General features: G+C 38.1%; 1 protein-coding gene across 2 annotated transcripts in view; it reads left to right on the forward strand.

Annotated features, from left to right (window-relative positions):
• Window positions 1-17,038, forward strand: part of DLD (dihydrolipoamide dehydrogenase) — a 30,580-nt gene that overhangs the window by 6,096 nt on the left and 7,446 nt on the right. For both annotated transcript variants that reach the window (XM_006745827.3, XM_081800748.1), the window contains 6 exons: window positions 4,397-4,476; window positions 4,965-5,033; window positions 5,593-5,662; window positions 7,042-7,142; window positions 7,508-7,651; window positions 8,063-8,164. In XM_006745827.3, the coding sequence (XP_006745890.1) occupies window positions 4,397-4,476; window positions 4,965-5,033; window positions 5,593-5,662; window positions 7,042-7,142; window positions 7,508-7,651; window positions 8,063-8,164 (566 nt within the window). The remainder of the gene's footprint in view (window positions 1-4,396; window positions 4,477-4,964; window positions 5,034-5,592; window positions 5,663-7,041; window positions 7,143-7,507; window positions 7,652-8,062; window positions 8,165-17,038) is intronic.

Below are 17,038 nucleotides of genomic sequence, written 5' to 3' on the forward strand. Positions count from 1 at the left end.
TTTCTATCTCTGTGTAGAGTCTCCAAACCCAACAGATCCCTGCGGTGTGCTCCTGAACCTCTCCTCCCGGGGGAGGAAGGTGAGTCTCCCCGGATCTGCTGCTTGTTGGTCCCTGCTGGAGGAGCAGTGGCCCGACTGTGCCGCGGATCACGGTTTATGGCAACCCCGAGCTGAGAGCCCGCTCCTCAGCTCCGTCTCTGCAGCTGGCTTCCCTGCCGATACCTGGGAGCTCTGCTGCACTCAGGCACCCCCGGTCTTTCTGTGACCCCGAGGGTCCTGAGACCACACTGTCCCGCGAGGGTTCCCCCCCGCTTAGCCACTGGAGCGACTCCCTCAGTGGAGCCGACTTCTAAAGGTTCCGATTTTGTGCTCCGGGGCTCTATCACTTGCCAGAAGCGGCCCACAGAGGCCCCCTCCCCTGCGGTCTATCCTCCCCAATATCGCCTTGGATTCACTTCTCCACACGTCCTACCTTCCAGAAAGTGGTCGCTTTTCTGTTCAGAGAGTTGCTTCTATTCTTTTCTTGGATCTCCTGTTGAGTTTGTAGGTGTTCAGAATGGTTTGATCCCTATCTAGCTGAATTCCTGGGAGGAGACGAAATTTAGATCTCCTACTCCTCCGCCATCTTGCTCCTCCAAAGATACCTCTTTTCTTATTCCTTTTTTTATTTTTTAAAAGTAAGCTTGATTTATCCGCATTTTGACACGTCCCTGTTTTCCCTAACTATAATGTCAGGTTATTGAAGGCAGTGATTTCCACAAAAGGTAGGTATTCACAGATATTTGTTATTTTCATTATGATAATGAAGGAGCTTCTTGTCATTTTAGTTGGAGTTCCTGATTGCCCTGGAGATTATAGGATCATCTGAGTGTTTTTGATGGCATTAGAGCAGAAAGGTATTGGAGCAAAGGCTTCTGAATATAAGGAACCTGCTTTGAAACCTGGCTACATCCTTTACTAGTTGGGCAGCCTAATGCAGGTTATTTAGTTACTCTTAGCCTTATTTTCTCCCTGTAAAATGGAGGTTTAATAATTGTGTCATAGAGACATAAGGAGGCTTAAATAAGACAGCATGAAACATTTAGCTCTCTGTCTGGTACAGAGTAAATTACCCATATGGTAGCTATTATCTCAGACTGACTTCTTAGTATACATCTTGCAATTTGTTGATGACTGTAATTGATTTGTAATTTGACACCTTGATTTCAGTGGTAGCCTTGATAACATGGTATGCTTATTTTCCTCACAATGTTATAGTAAGTAACATTTGTAGAATACCTTTTCTTGCTTTTTCTCCTTCAGTTCATTTCATGGCATTAACTGCCATGTCTGTTGAAGTCAATCACCCCTAATTGGACCCCAGCATTTTTTTAAAGTATCAACCTATTAGCTTTCTCCGGATAGTTCACTGCCTCCTAAAATGCAGATTGCTATCCAAATGTCTTCTGCCATATTTCTAACTTAGTCATCTTTCTCTCATGATACCAGTTTATGTATCTTGTTCAGTTTTTCTTTTTCACTCTGAAAGGCTAATGCTAATTTTGTAAAATTTTCCATCAAGTATTCTTTGATCTGTTTCATTGAACAATTTGTCTGTATCCTGATTTTCACTTGCATGCAGCTTTTGGTACAGGTGAGAGCCAACTGGTTGGTTTTTCCAACATTTTATTGTGAAAAATTGCAAACATTTAGAAAACTTCTAAGAATTTTACAGTGAATACTCATAGATTCTTCCACTAACATTTTATTGTACTTGAGTTATCACAGATCTGTTCATCCGTGTATCAGTCCACCTTTTTTGATACATTTCCAAGTATATTGGAGATATCCCCTAAGTGCTGGTTTGCTTTTGATTGTTTATCACAGAATCAAACCCTCCTATATTCTCAGCTGATCGATCTTTAGATAAAGACTTTACTTTTTTCCCTTCTTTTTTTGTGCTCCATAGCACGTTAGTGGTGTTCTTATGGAATGGTACATCTAATATCTGCAGTGAGAGGTGAATAGTTCTGAATTTCTGCTATTTTGTATAGTTAAGGAAAAAAAAATTTAAGATCACATTGGGAAATGAAAACATTTTTGGCTTTTCTGTATTTAAATTTACTCAATAAACATATAAATCAGAAAAGATGTTAAAAATTCAACAAAAAAAATTGTATAACTTGTGTTTCATTACTGTGCATTGAAAATTAGAACCCAAATTTAGGCCATCGTTTGGTTCAAAACTTGAAAATAGATACACACTTTATTATATGCTTAATTCTGAACATGAATCAGGGAACCAAGCAGTGTAGCCAAAGAGCACAAATGATCAGTGAAAATTGAAGCAATACTTTTTTCATGTATTGGACCAGCTATATATTTTTTTTTCATGTACTGAGTAATCCTGATTATTATGTGATGTAACCAAAGAGAATCACTCCTTTTATTTATTCAGGAGGAAGAATTCTTAGATTTTGTCAGTTGGATAACTTCTTATTAGATAACTTCCTACGCTGAGGTTCTGTGATTCTTTACAGGCCAGCAAAGATTTTTTCATGATACTAGCACTCCCATTCCCTGGGGGATGGGTGCTCTGTTGGGGGGGGGGTGACCAGAAATTAAAATTGCCATCTTCATAGGTCATAATATAGCTACCATATAGCAAATACTTATGTATGTTCCAGGTACTATGATAAGCTATTTATATATGCTATTTTATTCTGTATTACCACCCTATGAAGGAGGGTTTTATTGTGGTCTCTTTATTTTGCAGATAGGGCAACTGAAAGTAAAATTGGTTAAACTACTCTCCTCAGGTCAGATAGCTAGTAATTGTAACACTTGATTATTGCTCTCAGGGTTTTAGTTTACAGCAGTTTAAATTTGAGAATAGAATACTGTTGAATAATGGAATGACCACTGGAAGTAAAGACAAAAGCTTAATTTTGTCTCTGCCACTCACTTGCTAGGTGACCTTGGACAAGTTAATTGGCCTCTCTGAACCTAGGTGTCTTATCTGTGAAATGTCAGTTAGAAGGCATTCCTCCTCCTAGGAAGTTCCAAGAATCAAACAGGATAATAAATGTGAAAATGCATTATAGACTGCTAAATGCTTGGGGTTGTAAGGACAGTGGAGGGGGAGGAGATGGAAGGGAGACTGTCTCCTAACTCTTAAGCTTTATTTGAAGTTGGCTTGAGAACAATGGGAATAATTGGACTTTTCCATTTATGTTATAATTATTACAGTACATAATTATTACATTCCTAAGGTTGCTGATTCAAAATTCAGTTTAAATTTTGTATCTTTATATGGTGAATGTCCAGAATAGTTCATTTACTGTTCTGGTTAGCCTGTTATCATAAACTATACAAAATTTATCAGGATTCAAATAAAGTTCAAAACATGTTTACCATCTATTACAGGGAAGCTGATTTTTCTCTCTGTATCTCAGAAGTACCTGAAAGGGGTTTGTAATCAGTCTTAAATTTATTGGCAGTACTAAGGTATTGTACAGATAATTGTCTTAATCCTAACATTAAATAAATCATTTAAGGCAATGTTACTGTTCCTTTATGACAGAAAAATTAAGTCTTTTGGTCATACAACTAATAAATGGCAGAGCTGAGATTTGAAGCCAAGTATGTCAGATTCCAAAGCTCTTTCCTGGGGCGCCTGGGTGGCTCAGTTGGTTAAGCGTCTGCCTTTGGCTCAGGTCATGATCCCAGGGTCCTGGGATTGAGCTTCAGCATTGGGCTCCCTGCTCAGCACAGAACCTCCTTCTTCCTCTCCAGCTCCCCGTGCTTGTGTTCTCTCTATTGCACTCTGTCTCTCTCTCAGATAAATAAAATTAAAAACAAAAAACAAAGCTCTTTCCCTCATACAGATCATGTCTTTCAGTGTCACTAAAAACCTGTCTTGTTATTTTTAAGTAAAACAGTGTGGAATTTAGGAAGGTCAGTGGATATAGAACTCAGATGTCGGGCACCTGGGTGGCTTAGTCTGTTGAGGGTCCGACTCTTGGTTTCGGCTCAGGTCATGGTTGTGGGATCCGATCCCTGCATTAGGCTCTGCACTCGGCAGCGAGTCTGCTGAAGATTCTCTCTCCCTCTGCCCCTCCCCCTAGTCGCATGCACGTGTGTGTGCACTCTCAAATAAATCTTAGAAAAAGAAGAACTGAGTTGTATTTCCATATGCCTTAATGAACAAATAGAAAATGAAATTTAAAAATCTGTGCCATTTTCAGTTATGTCAAAGAACGTCAGGTGCCTAGGAATGAAATAGTACTGTGTAGAAAATGCTGGTTATTTTGTACTTTCTTGGAGGTTTAAAATACCAGATTTTTTTTTTTTTAATACACTGTTTTTGGTCAGTATTAAGCAATTTACTGTTTATATCAATTTGCTTTTATTATAGTCGATGCTGATGTAACAGTGATAGGTTCTGGTCCTGGAGGATATGTTGCTGCTATCAAAGCTGCCCAGTTGGGCTTCAAGGTAAGGTTTAGACCAAACTAGGTTTGATACAGTTTTATTTGGGAAGAGTTGATCATATTCACAAAATACTTCCCACATTAATGGTAATAGTAAATTTTTGGTTATTCTATAAATTGTATTTAGGCTGAGATGAATGAAGAATGTTATTCATTCGCGGTGCTCTCATGAAATAGTGAAGTCCATTATTCCCTCCTTCCCCCAATACTTTGTACATTTGGCTTCTAATTCCACTTTGGAAGCTACGGTAATAGGACTATGAGCATGTGTTTGATAATGTTAAACAAACAAAAATGTCTCTGAGCATAATTCACTTTTGAGTTAGCCTGCATTTAGCATTATTTCTGAAATGATACATTTTAAAGGACTCTCTATTTCATTCTCAGAAACACAGCTTCAGTAACTTGTTCTGTAGAAGAATTAAGACAGATGTGGGAATTTTAGTGAACTGAGACATATATCCAGTTAAATGATGTTTTCTTTGGTTGTAGACAGTCTGCGTTGAGAAAAATGAAACACTTGGGGGAACGTGCTTGAATGTTGGTTGCATTCCTTCTAAGGTGAGCATGTGTTTTGTACAGTGCAGTGGTGTTTTTCATTAGCCACCGATTAGAAGGATGTATTAGGACTAGAACATGAGGCTAGTAGAGTTATTAGCTATGGTTGATTAAAACCATGTTTTCCTTGGTAAAGCTTAAACAGTGCTGTACCAGTCTGCCATACATTCCTGAAATTGCTTCTTAGAATACCCAGCCTTTCCATTCAAACAGGCTCTGATGTTCCATTTTTTTTCTTCTGCTTTCCTTTACCAGTGAAACAGATAACAGGTAGTAAATTCTTCCCTTAGGTGTTTTATGTATGTAGACATGACTGCCTTTTTCACCTGCCACCCTGAAGAGTATACTTATTCCTTTGATTTTAAAGAAAGTAAAGGTGTTTTGTTTTTCATTCCTGCTGGTTGAACGTTTTTTATGTCATTATTATTTGGCTCAGGTTAATAAGAACAGAAACTGAATTGTTGTAGTCCTTTGTATTATTCCATGTAGAGAATGTCATTTCTTAAGTGCTTTTTGATTGTATATAGTCTTATTATCAACATTGATCATTTTATCTATTTAGGCTTTATTAAATAACTCTCATTATTACCATATGGCCCATGGAAAAGATTTTGCATCTAGGGGAATTGAAAGTAAGTATACTTTTCATATTTAGCAGTTTACCAGCCATGTTTGACTTGACTCTTTTGGCTACAGCCTTATGTATGTCTGAGTGTGTAACATATTTTACTGAGTAAAGAGTAAAAGAAGATCTTAAAAATGTAGAGAGATTTACTTAAGAGGGCTTAAATCCAGATTTTTACTATGACGTCTTATGTTCCTTTGACAACTTTGGCGTGAAGTCTGCTGTATGTGTGTGAAGAGTCAGTTTTAATTTCCCTGAAACCTGGAGATATTGGGGTGGGGAGCTGGCCCTGGATTCCTGAGTGCTATGGGCAGAGAAGGAAGGAAGGTTAGTAGGTAGGTAGGTTGGTCTACCTAAGTTGGTAGGGGGAAGAACAAAGAAGGGGTGGGGTGCAGCACAGTGTAAAAGGAGGACATTCCATTTTAATTTTGTATATCTTGTATCCTACCATTCTTTTTGGGCGGTTTTCATTTCATCCTTTCTCAGCAGTTGTTGACAGATACATCCAGAAGGGTTGGGGTTCTAGGGAGAGCTTAAACATACCAGAGGGCGGGGAGGGGTAACAGTTTTTTCTTCATTTGTTTGTAGCAGTAGGCTTCTGAAAGAATGGGCTGTAGTACGCAGTCCAGTGGGTATAGATGTGAACACTAAAGCAAATAGATCAAAGTAGATGAAAGGTAGAGTGAACACGTACTTTCCTTACTCAGGAAAGAAGAGACGGGGTTAGTCAAGAGAACCTGCATGGTAGGCAAAGCTTCCTATTGTAGCCCTTTGGCCCCAGGTCAGTCCAGTCTCTCAGGGTCTCTGTTTCCTCATCTCTGAGATATGTGTTGCTTGCATGAGCTGATTGCTGAGATATCCCTTTTCTGAAGTTGTGTTGAGTCTTATTATACTGTTGCTTCAGAGTTCTGAGTTAAATGAGTGATTAAATCCAGTTTATTAAATTCTTTTATATTAAGTTTTTATATTTAAAGTTTTCAGATGATTATTTTTGTTAGTTTTTGTTTCATGAAACAGTGTTCTTTTTACTTAAAATTTCAGGTGATGTTTTACTTTGCCATTTCTATTTAAATCTCATCCAGACCTATCATCATAAGGTGTTTGGAGAATATGTTGCCACAGTGGGATATAATGTCTATTTTGGACTGAATTTTTCCCAAAGGTGGACTTTTTACAGTGTTTGAAAGGTTCTATTTATTGAGGTATGATGCTGTTGGCCTTTTTGCCAACTACGATTATTGTATCAGTTACTAAGAAGTTTTAATACTGCCTTTTATACAGTTCTGTAAGCATTAGGCTGAAATTTTCCAGACCTTGATTAGTGAAAAATAGACTCTTGCTTCAAGAATTTAGCTAAGGACTAAAGATTTCTTTAACAAACCACAGTGTCTGAAGTTCGCTTGAATTTGGAGAAGATGATGGAGCAGAAGAGTACAGCAGTAAAAGCTTTAACTGGTGGAATTGCCCACTTATTCAAACAGAATAAGGTCAGTGATTTAACGTGCAGACGTCTGCTTTATTTTACATACACATTAAACATTATGCTGATAGAGCGATTCTGTTAGAACTTGGCTGCTGGGGTTTTTTTGTTTTGTTTTGGTTTTGGGTTTTGTTTGTTTGTTTTGTTTTTTTCCTGGGGGTATTTATTTAATTAAAAATTGTATGCTAACCTGAAATAGATTTCTCTGACATGCAGAACTTTTTGCTGCTCCATGCGTAGCCTTACTAAGTAAGGAAGCATTTTGTATTGGATGTGTTATTTAATAGAGTACTTTTTTCCTATTAATCATGTTTTTTTAAATCACAAAAATCATTTTAAACTTTGTAAATCTATAAACATTATTTTATAAAGGTTGTCCACGTAAATGGTTATGGAAAGATAACTGGCAAAAATCAGGTCACTGCTACGAAAGCTGATGGCAGCACTCAAGTTATTGATACAAAGAACATTCTTATAGCTACAGGCTCAGAAGTTACTCCTTTTCCTGGAATCACGGTATGCTCTTTACAACTGGTACAATCTCCCTTCAGAAAGACATTTTATAAACTACTTTATTCATGCTGTTTATGAACTTTGAGAAATTTCTAACTGAAATACTATATGTTGACAGTCATTCAGCTTTGGGAAGCTGACTGTCTTTATTCTGCAGTGATTTTGACCAGAAATAGAACACTTCATATTAAGATGGACTTGAATCCATGATGAAGTTAAAACTGACCATTTTGTTTTAAAATGCCAAATGATGGAAGTTTTAAGTGAGCATTTTTAATGGGATTTAATAAAATTGAGTGTATGGATAGAAGTCATAGATACCTCAAAACAAATAAATGTCTTAGTATTTTTTGTGAGGTCAGTTTATAAAACAGGTTTTTCCAAATAATTTTGATTTTATGTATTTTATTACAGATTGATGAAGATACAATAGTGTCATCTACAGGTGCTTTATCCTTAAAAAAAGTTCCAGAAAAGATGGTTGTCATTGGTGCAGGAGTAATAGGTGTAGAATTGGTAAGTAATGCTTTTTCTTCTCTTATTGCCTTCACAGAGTTGGAAGGGACTTCGTGGTCCCCTGTTTGATTCTTTGTACAGCCTTGCAAGCAGAGCAACGTGGAATTTTGCTTAAACACTTGAGTCATAAAGAGTTTTCAAGACAATTTATTTATGTAATCATTGGTCATTAGGACATTCTCTTTTATTTTGAAATCTGCTTCCCTGTATCTGCCACCTTTCTGGTTCCCTAGAACTGAATTGACTTTTTAAAAGTCTGACAGCCCTTCAGATACTCAAATCTGATGGCCCGTCAGTCCTTCAGAAGATAGTTCTCATTCTGAACAAACTGCATTTTAGATCAAACTTCTGTGGCTCTTCCCTCTCTCTCCATCCTCATCTTGATCCCTGTTATGTTTTGTCAGACTGCTTGCAACTCTCTGACTACCTTGCCATTTTATGCTTTCTGCCTACCATGTTCTCCTTTCCTGTCCATCAGGCGACTTTCCTGTATTACCAGTGACCTCTCCATTTTTTTTTTTCAAAAAAGATTTTATTTATTTTTTTTTTTAAAGATTTTATTTGTTTGACAGAGAGAGACACAGCAAGAGAGGGAACACAAGCAGGGGGAGTTGGCAGAGGGAGAAGCAGGCTTCCTGCGGAGCAGGGAGCCCGATGCGGGGCTCGATCCCAGGACCCTGGGATCATGACCTGAGCCGAAGGCAGCCGCCCAACTGACTGAGCCACCCAGGCGCCCCTCAAAAAAGATTTTATTTATTTATTTATTTGCGAGAGAGAAAGAGCAGTTGGGGGGATGGAGAAGGACAAGCAGACTGCACTGGGCACGGAGCCCAATGTGGGGCTCGATCTCAGAACCCTGAGATCTTGACATGAGCTGAAATCAGGAGTCAGATGCCCAACCGACTGAGCCACCCAGGTGCCCTAGTCCTTAGGTCCCTCTGTGTTTTTGCTCCCTCCATTTCCTGTCTTGACTACTTTCCTGATCTGCTTAGATTCCATAGTCCATCACTGTAGCTGCTCTTCTTGAGTCCCTTACCTCCTTGGCCATCATCATACCTGCTTGACAAAACTGTAGTCCTGATTAAATTTAGCTGTCTACTCTCTCTCTCTCTCTCTTTTTTTAAATGAAGTATAGTTGACATAATAGTGTTATATTAGTTTCAGATATACAGCATGGTGATTCCATAACTCTATATATTATGCTGTGCTCACCACAAATGTGGCTGCCATCTGTCACTATATAACACTGTTAAAATACTATTGACTATATTATTTCCTATGCTGTACCATTTATCCCCATGACTTACTCATTTTGTAACTGGAAGCCTCTACCTCCCACTCCCTTTGAACCATTTTGCCAATTCTCCCACTCCCCTCCCCTCTGGCAACCACCAGTTTATTCTGTATATTTACAGGTCTGTTTCTGCTTTTTTTGTTCAGTTGTTTGTCTGTTTTGTTTTTTTTAGATTCCACATATAAGTGAAATCATATGGTATTTGTCTCTGTCTGACTTCCTTCACTTAGCATAATACCCTCTATGTCCATCCATGTTGTTACAGATCGGAAAAATCCATTCTTTTTTATGGCTGAATAATATTCCATTGTGTATAAAAGTACATCTTCATCCATTTATCAGAGGACACTTGGGTTGCTTCCATATCTAGGCTATTGTGCTGCATTAAAACATAGGGGTGCATATATATATCTTTTCGAATTAGTGTTTTCCTTTTCTTTGGGTAAATACTCAGTAGCAGATTACTGGATCGTATGGTATTTCTATTTTTAATTTTTTTAGGAACCTCCAAACTGTCTTCCACAGTGGCTGCACCAATTTACATTCCCATCAGCAGTGCATGAGGGTTCCTTTTTCTCCACATCTTTGCTCACACTTATTATTTCTCACTTTTCAGTACCCATTCTGATAGGTGTAAGGTGATATCTCATTGTGGTTTTGATTTGCATTTTCCTGATGGCTAGTAATGTTGAGCATCTTTCATGTGTCTGTTGGCCATCTGTACGTCTTTGGAAAAGTGTCTGTTCAGGTCCTCTGTCTGATTTTTAACTGGATTATTTGTATTTTTGATGTTGAGTTGTATATGTTCTTTATATATTTTGGATATTAATTCCTTATAGGATATATCATTTGTAAATTTCTTCCTCCAGTAAGTTGCCTTTTTGTTTTTTCATGGTTTCCTTTGCTGTGCAAAAGCTTTTTTATCTTGGTGTAGTCCCAGTTTATTTTTGTTTTTGTTTCCTTTGTCTGAGGAGACAAATCTAGAAAAATGTTGCTAAGACCTAATGTCAGAGAGATTACTAGCTATGTTTTCTACTAGGAATTTTATGGTTTCCAGTCTTACATTAGTTCTTTAGTCTATTTTGAGTTTATTTTTATGTGCAGCGTAAGAAAGTGCTCCAGTTTGATTCTTTGGTGTGTGGCTTTCCAGTTTTCCCAACACTATTGAAGAGATTGTCTTTTCCCCATTGCATATTCTTGCTTCCTTTATCATAGATTAATTGACCACATAAACATAGGTTTATTTCTGGGCTTTCTAGTTTGTCCCATTGATCTGTGTCTCTTCTGTGCCATTAATTTACTTTTTTGATTATTACAGTTTTGTAGTATATCTTGAAATCTGTAGTATATCTTGAGGATTATGTTACCTCAACCTTTGTTTCTATTTCTCAAGATTGTTTTGGCTATTATGGGTCTTTTTTGGTTCCACACAAATTTTAGGATTATTTGTTTTAGTTCTGTGAAAATTACTGTTGGTATTTTGATAGGGATTGCATTCAGTCTGTGGATTGCTTTGGGGAGTAAGGACATTTTAACAATATTAATTCTTCTGGTCCATAAGCATGGTATGTCTTTCATCAGTGTTTTAAAATTTTCAGAGTATAGGTCTTTTACCTCCTTGGTGAAGTTTATTCCTAGGTATTTTATTCTTTTTGGTGCAATTGTGAATGGAATTGTTTTCTGAATTTCTCTTTCTGCCACTTTGTTATTAGTGTATAGAAATGCAACCAATTTGTGTATATTGATTTTTGTATACTGCAACTTCACTGAATCCTTTTATCACTTCTGATAATTTTTTGGTGGAGTCTAGGGTTTTCTTTGTGTAGTGTCATGTCATCTGCAAATAGTGACGGTTTTACTTCTTATCAATTTGGATGCCTTTTATTTCTTGTCTGATTTCTGTGGCTAGGATTTCCAGTGCTGTGTTGAATGAAGTGGTGAGATGGGACATCCTTGTCTTATTCCAGTCTTAGTGGAAAAGCTCTCCGTTTTTTACCCTTGAGTATGATGTTATCTGTGGGTTTGTCATATATGACCTTTATTATGTTGAGGTATGTTCCCTCTAAACTTACTTTGTTGAGAGTTTTCATCATGAACAGATGTTGAATTTTGTCAGATGTTTTTTCTACATCTATTGAGATGATCATATGATTTTTATCCTTCATTTTGTTATTGTGGTGTATTGATTGATTAGGATATCGAACCATCCCCAGAATAAATCTGATTTCATCATGGTGAATCATTCTTCTAATGTATTGTTGAATTTGGTTGTCAAGCATTTGTTTTGGATTTTTGCATCTGTGTTCATAGGGATGTTGTCCTGTAGTTTTCTTTTTTTTTTTTCTAAGTGTCTTTGTCTGGTTTGGTTATCAGAGTAATGCTGGTCTTGTAGAATGTATTTGGAAGCTTTCCTCCTATTCTGTTTTTTTTTTGGAATAGTTCGATAGTTTGGATAGGCTTTAACTCTTTTTTAAATGTTCCGTACAATTTACCTGTAACTCCATCTGGTCCTGGACTTTTGTTTGTTGGGAGATTTTTGTTTTGTTTTTGATTTTTGGAGGAAGAACAATTTATTTCATACCTCAACCTGAGAGTATATTGCCTAGTTTCTGAAGCTTCCTTTTGATTACGGATTCAGTTTTGTTACTAGTAATTGGTCTCTTCAGGTGTTCTGTTTCTTCCTGATTTAGTTTTGGAAGATTGTACGTTTCTAGGAATTTAATGGTTTCTTCTGTGTTGTCCAATTTGTTGGCATGTAATTTTTCGTTGTAGTCTCTTATAATCCTTTATAATTCTGTGCGTTGGTTTTTACATCTCTTTAATTTCTCATTTCATTTATTTGGGCCCTCACTTTTTTTCTTGATGAGTCTGGCTAAAGGTTTGTCAATTTCATTTATCTTTTCAAAGAAAGCTCTTAGTTTCATTGATTTTTATTATTTTTTAGTCTCATTTATTTCTGCTCTGAGTTTTTTCCTTCTTTTTACTAACTTTGGGCTTTGCTTTTTTTTTTTTTTCTAGTTTCTTTTGTAAGGTTGGATTGTTTGAGATTATTCTTGTTTTTTGGTTGTATTGCTATCAATTTCCATCTTAGAACTGCTTCCTCTTTGTGCCAAAGCTTTTGGACCATTGTGTTTTAGTTTTTACTTGTCTCCATGTATTTTTTTAATTTTCTTTTTGCTTTCTTTGTTGAGCCATTGGTTTGTTGTTGGTTTGTTTTGTTTTGTTTTGTTTTTAAGATTTTATTTATTTGAGAGCGAGAGAGAGAGATTGAGCACAAGCAGGGGATAGGGGCAGAGTGGAGACAGAGAAGCAGACTCCCTTCTGAGCAGGGAGTCCAACACAGGGCTCGATCCCAGGACCCTGTGATCATGACCTGAGCCAAAGGCAGACACTTAACCAACTGAGCCACCCAAGTGCCCCGAAATGCTTTTTTTTTTTTTTTTTTTATTTGACAGAGAGAGAGACAGCGAGAGAGGGAACACAAGCAGGGGGAGCAAGAGAGGGAGAAGCAGGCTTCCCGCAGAGCGGGGAGCCCGATGCAGGGCTCGATCCCAGGGCCCTGAGATCATGACCTGAGCTGAAGGCAGACGCTTAATGACTGAGCCACCCAGGTGCCCTGCCCCGAAATACTTTTAAATTTGGTGAGACCTGTTTTGTGGCCTAACATGTGATCTGTCCTGGAGAATGTTCCATGTGCACTTGAAAAGAATGTATTTTGTTGTTTTTGGATCAGATGTTCTATATATATCTGTTAGGTTCATCTAGTTCAGTGTCTTGTTCAAAGACACGATTTTCTTACTGATTTTCTCCATTGATGCAAGTTGGCTATCCCCTACTGTTAGTGTCAGTTTTTCCCTTTATGTCTGTTAATATTTGTTTTATGTATTTAGGTCCTCCACTGTTGGGTGCATAGATATTTACAATTGTTATATCCTCTTGTTGGATTGATCCCTTTATCATTATGCAATGCCATTGTCTCTTGTTACAGTCTTTTTTTTTTTTTTTTTTTTTTAAGATTTTATTTATTTGACAGAGAGAGAGACAGCCAGAGAGGGAACACAAGCAGGGGGAGCAGGAGAGGGAGAAGCAGGCTTCCCGCAGAGCAGGGAGCCCGATGCGGGGCTCGATCCCAGGACCCTGGGATCATGACCTGAGCTGAAGGCAGCTGCCTAACGACTGAGCCACCCAGGCACCCCTATTTTTACTTTTTGAACGGGAAAAGCGATTTAATCATTTCCAGTGATTTTTGTAAGTAAAGAAATTCCTAACTATTGTACGGTCTTCATATTTAACATTGTATGAATATTAAAAGCAAACAATTAAATGAGAAAATGTACAGTACAATGGAAATAGCTTGTTATTCAACACATACAGTAGATCTCAAAAACAAAGACAACACACTCAACCAGGGAGCTTAAAATATCAAATCAAAACCCAAAGAACTAGAAGGAAAAAAAAAATCCTTCAAAAAGACAACTGTTTCACCTTCCTAGGGCAGTGCTTTACAATGTGAGAAACACTGATACCTTCCAGCTCCTACAGGTCATGTCTTCTATATACAGCAGTAAGAGCTCTGTGGCTGGATTTGCCAAAAAAACAGTTCCATGCCCAGAACTCTGTATCAGACAGGATCCTTTTTTTTTTTTAACCAAAATACTTTCTACAAAATTCCAAACCAAAAGGTACTGCTTAAGGCATCTTTTTTTTTATATAACATTTCTCTCTTCTACAGTCTAGTTTAAAGTCTATTTCGTCTAATGTAAGTTTTGATACCCCGGCTTTTTTTTTGGCTTCTGTTTGCATGGAATATCGTTTTCCATCCTTTCCCTTTCAGTCTACAGGTGTCTTTAGGTCTGAAATGAGTCTGTTGTAGGCCGCAGATGGATGGGTCTTGTTTTTTTGTCCATTCCATCAGCCTATATTTTTTGTTGGAGTATTTAGACTACGCTTAAAGTAATTATTGATAGCTGTATACTTAGTGCCTTTTTGTTCATTGTTTCCTCATTGTTTTTGTAGTTTTTCTCTGTTCCTTTCTTTTCTTGCTCTTTTTCCTTGTGATTGATGACTTTAGTGTTGTGCTTGGCTTTTTCTCTTTATTTTTTGTGTATCAGTTATAGGTTTTTTTGTGTGGCTGTCATGTGGTTCTGTATAACATCCTATGTATATAGGAGTTCGTATTAAGTTGATGGTCACTTAGATTTGAACATCTAAAAGGACTTCGTTTATATTCCCCCACCTTCCATGTTTTATGTACTTGTTATTATATTTTACATTTTTTAATTGAGTCCCCTTAACTTTTTTTTTTTAATTTATAATTGTACTCATTGAAGCGGGCTAGAGCTGGGGGTGCCTTGGCCTTGAGGGGGATGGCTGGAGCTGGTGTGGGCTAGGGGCCCAGGGCTCACTGAGGCGGCAGGCCATTTAGGGCACCTGGGCCCTGCTCCTGTCTGCGCTATCAAGGTGGAGAGGGAACGTCATCAATGGCACTTGTTAGCCTCTCCAGCTCTGGAGAGATTTCCAGCAGTTTCCCCTCCATTTAGCCTATGCTATAGGGTTAGTAAATGCGTTTTCTTCACTATATAGTCTTTTGGCTCTTTAAAGGATTGTGCTTTTTTGCTGTGCCCCAGGGTGGGCAAATCTGCTCGTAGCTCCTCAGTGCTGTCCCTCCCTCTTGCAGTTGGTAATGTTGGGGGTCGTGTTCCCATTGTTACCATGTCTCAGGCTCTCCGCCTGTTCTCTGCATGGTCCCGCTATCCTTGTACGGAAGCGTTCAGTCATTCCTCAGCTCTTCCAGAGGAATTGCTGTATATGGAGGTATAGATTCCATCTATCTGTGGGAGGTGAATTCAGGGTCTTCCTATGCTGCCATCTTGGACACTTCTGGGCTTTTATATCTAAGCACCTATTAGCATCTCTACTTACTTTCTCACAGACGCTGAATTCAGTGAATTTGTGACTTAACCTTTTTCTCTCCCTCATCCCTCTCTCACCCCCAAATAAACAAAACCCAAACCCGTTTCTTTCGTAATATTTCTCATCTCAGTGTACCACCCTACATCTAGAGGCTTAAGCAGGAAGTTTGGGAATTGTACGTGACTTATGTCATGCCATCGTGCCTCCTGCTGAGTCCGACAGTGGGTCCTAACGTTATGCTACAAGACACACATCTCACGAATATGGCCTCCTTTTTACACGCATCTACTTAGATCCCAGTTCAGGCCAGTGTCATTTCTTACCCTAAGTCTCTGACTTTTTTCATCTTTTTCTAATCTAATCTCCCCAGAGTGGCTGAAGTCCTCTCCTATAACAAGAATGTAATCCTGTCCCTTCCCTGCTAAAAATCCTTCAATAACTAGTGGATAAATTCAAAATCTTCAATGTTGTTGAAAGGCCAGCATGATGTGGCCCTGGCTCAAATCTCCAGCCTCATTTCTAGCCCTTCTCCCTCTCAAACTACGTTCCAGGTACAGTGAAATACCAGTTTCCGAACAAGCTGCATTCTTTCTCTTATCTGTAGGCCTTCTGTTTGGAACATGCTTCCCTCTCCCAGTTGCTGCTCTCAGAGCCTTCCCTGACAACCCTACATGCCCTTAGGTACTCTTGCTGAGTGTCCCATTGCACCTGTAACTTGCTACAGTATTTATCTCATTTTACTGATCTTTCTTGTTCACTTGTCTCTCTTTCATTAAATCATCCACTGCCTGAGGTCAGAGGTCATGGCTGTTTCATCGACTGTGCATCTTTAGCACATAGCACGGTGGCTGATACATAACAAGTAGTCACGTGTTAGCTTTTATTATTACTGCCGAGTAAACGTGTTAATACCTTTCAGAAGTCAGCTTAGAAGTTACTTTTTTAGCCCAGACTTCTTTTTTTCTGAGAAGGTACAAGTCTTTCTTTGAGTGTTGAGTATGATACGTCTGCATCTTTGTATCGCCTGTTAGTTAATAGTATATTGCATTTGTTTATGTCTGCCTTTCCTACAGGACCATAAGCTCCTTGAAGGCAAGGACTGAGTGTCATTCATATTCGAATTTCTGTTGCTTTCCTTAATGCTGCTTACACAGGGCTTGTAGATCCCGGATCGTTACTTTGTCGTCATCCTTCTGATCCTGGTCTCGTCTATCAGGATCACTTGGAAATGGTGTTCAGAACTAAGCATGATACTCTGGATAATTGAGAGAACTTGTTTTTGATACGTAATCTACTTCATTTAATGTAATTCCTTAGGATCAATTTAATTATTTTTTCTTCTTCAAAGCACGTATCGAGTTTATAGTCAGTTGAAAAATTCACATCTTTTGCTTGAGGAATTTTGAGTTTTTAAGCCTAAATTTAAATAAATAAACCTAAATAAAGGATTTTGAACCTTTATCCTTGCTTTAATCTGATGCTCACTTATACCTGTTATTCCATGCTTTTCCTTTGTCTTGATTTGGTTATCCTTACACTTAACTGCTTTTTCTTGCCATGTGTAATTCACAAATCTGGGAAGCATGTTAAACTAAGGCATGTGGCCTATCATCTGATCTTACCTAAATCGATTAATGAAACTCTCTGGTGTCCTTCACAGCAGTATG

Source organism: Leptonychotes weddellii, chromosome 12, assembly GCF_054177405.1.
Source record: "Leptonychotes weddellii isolate Sample4059 chromosome 12, ASM5417740v2, whole genome shotgun sequence".
Classification (NCBI taxonomy): Eukaryota; Metazoa; Chordata; class Mammalia; order Carnivora; family Phocidae; genus Leptonychotes; species Leptonychotes weddellii.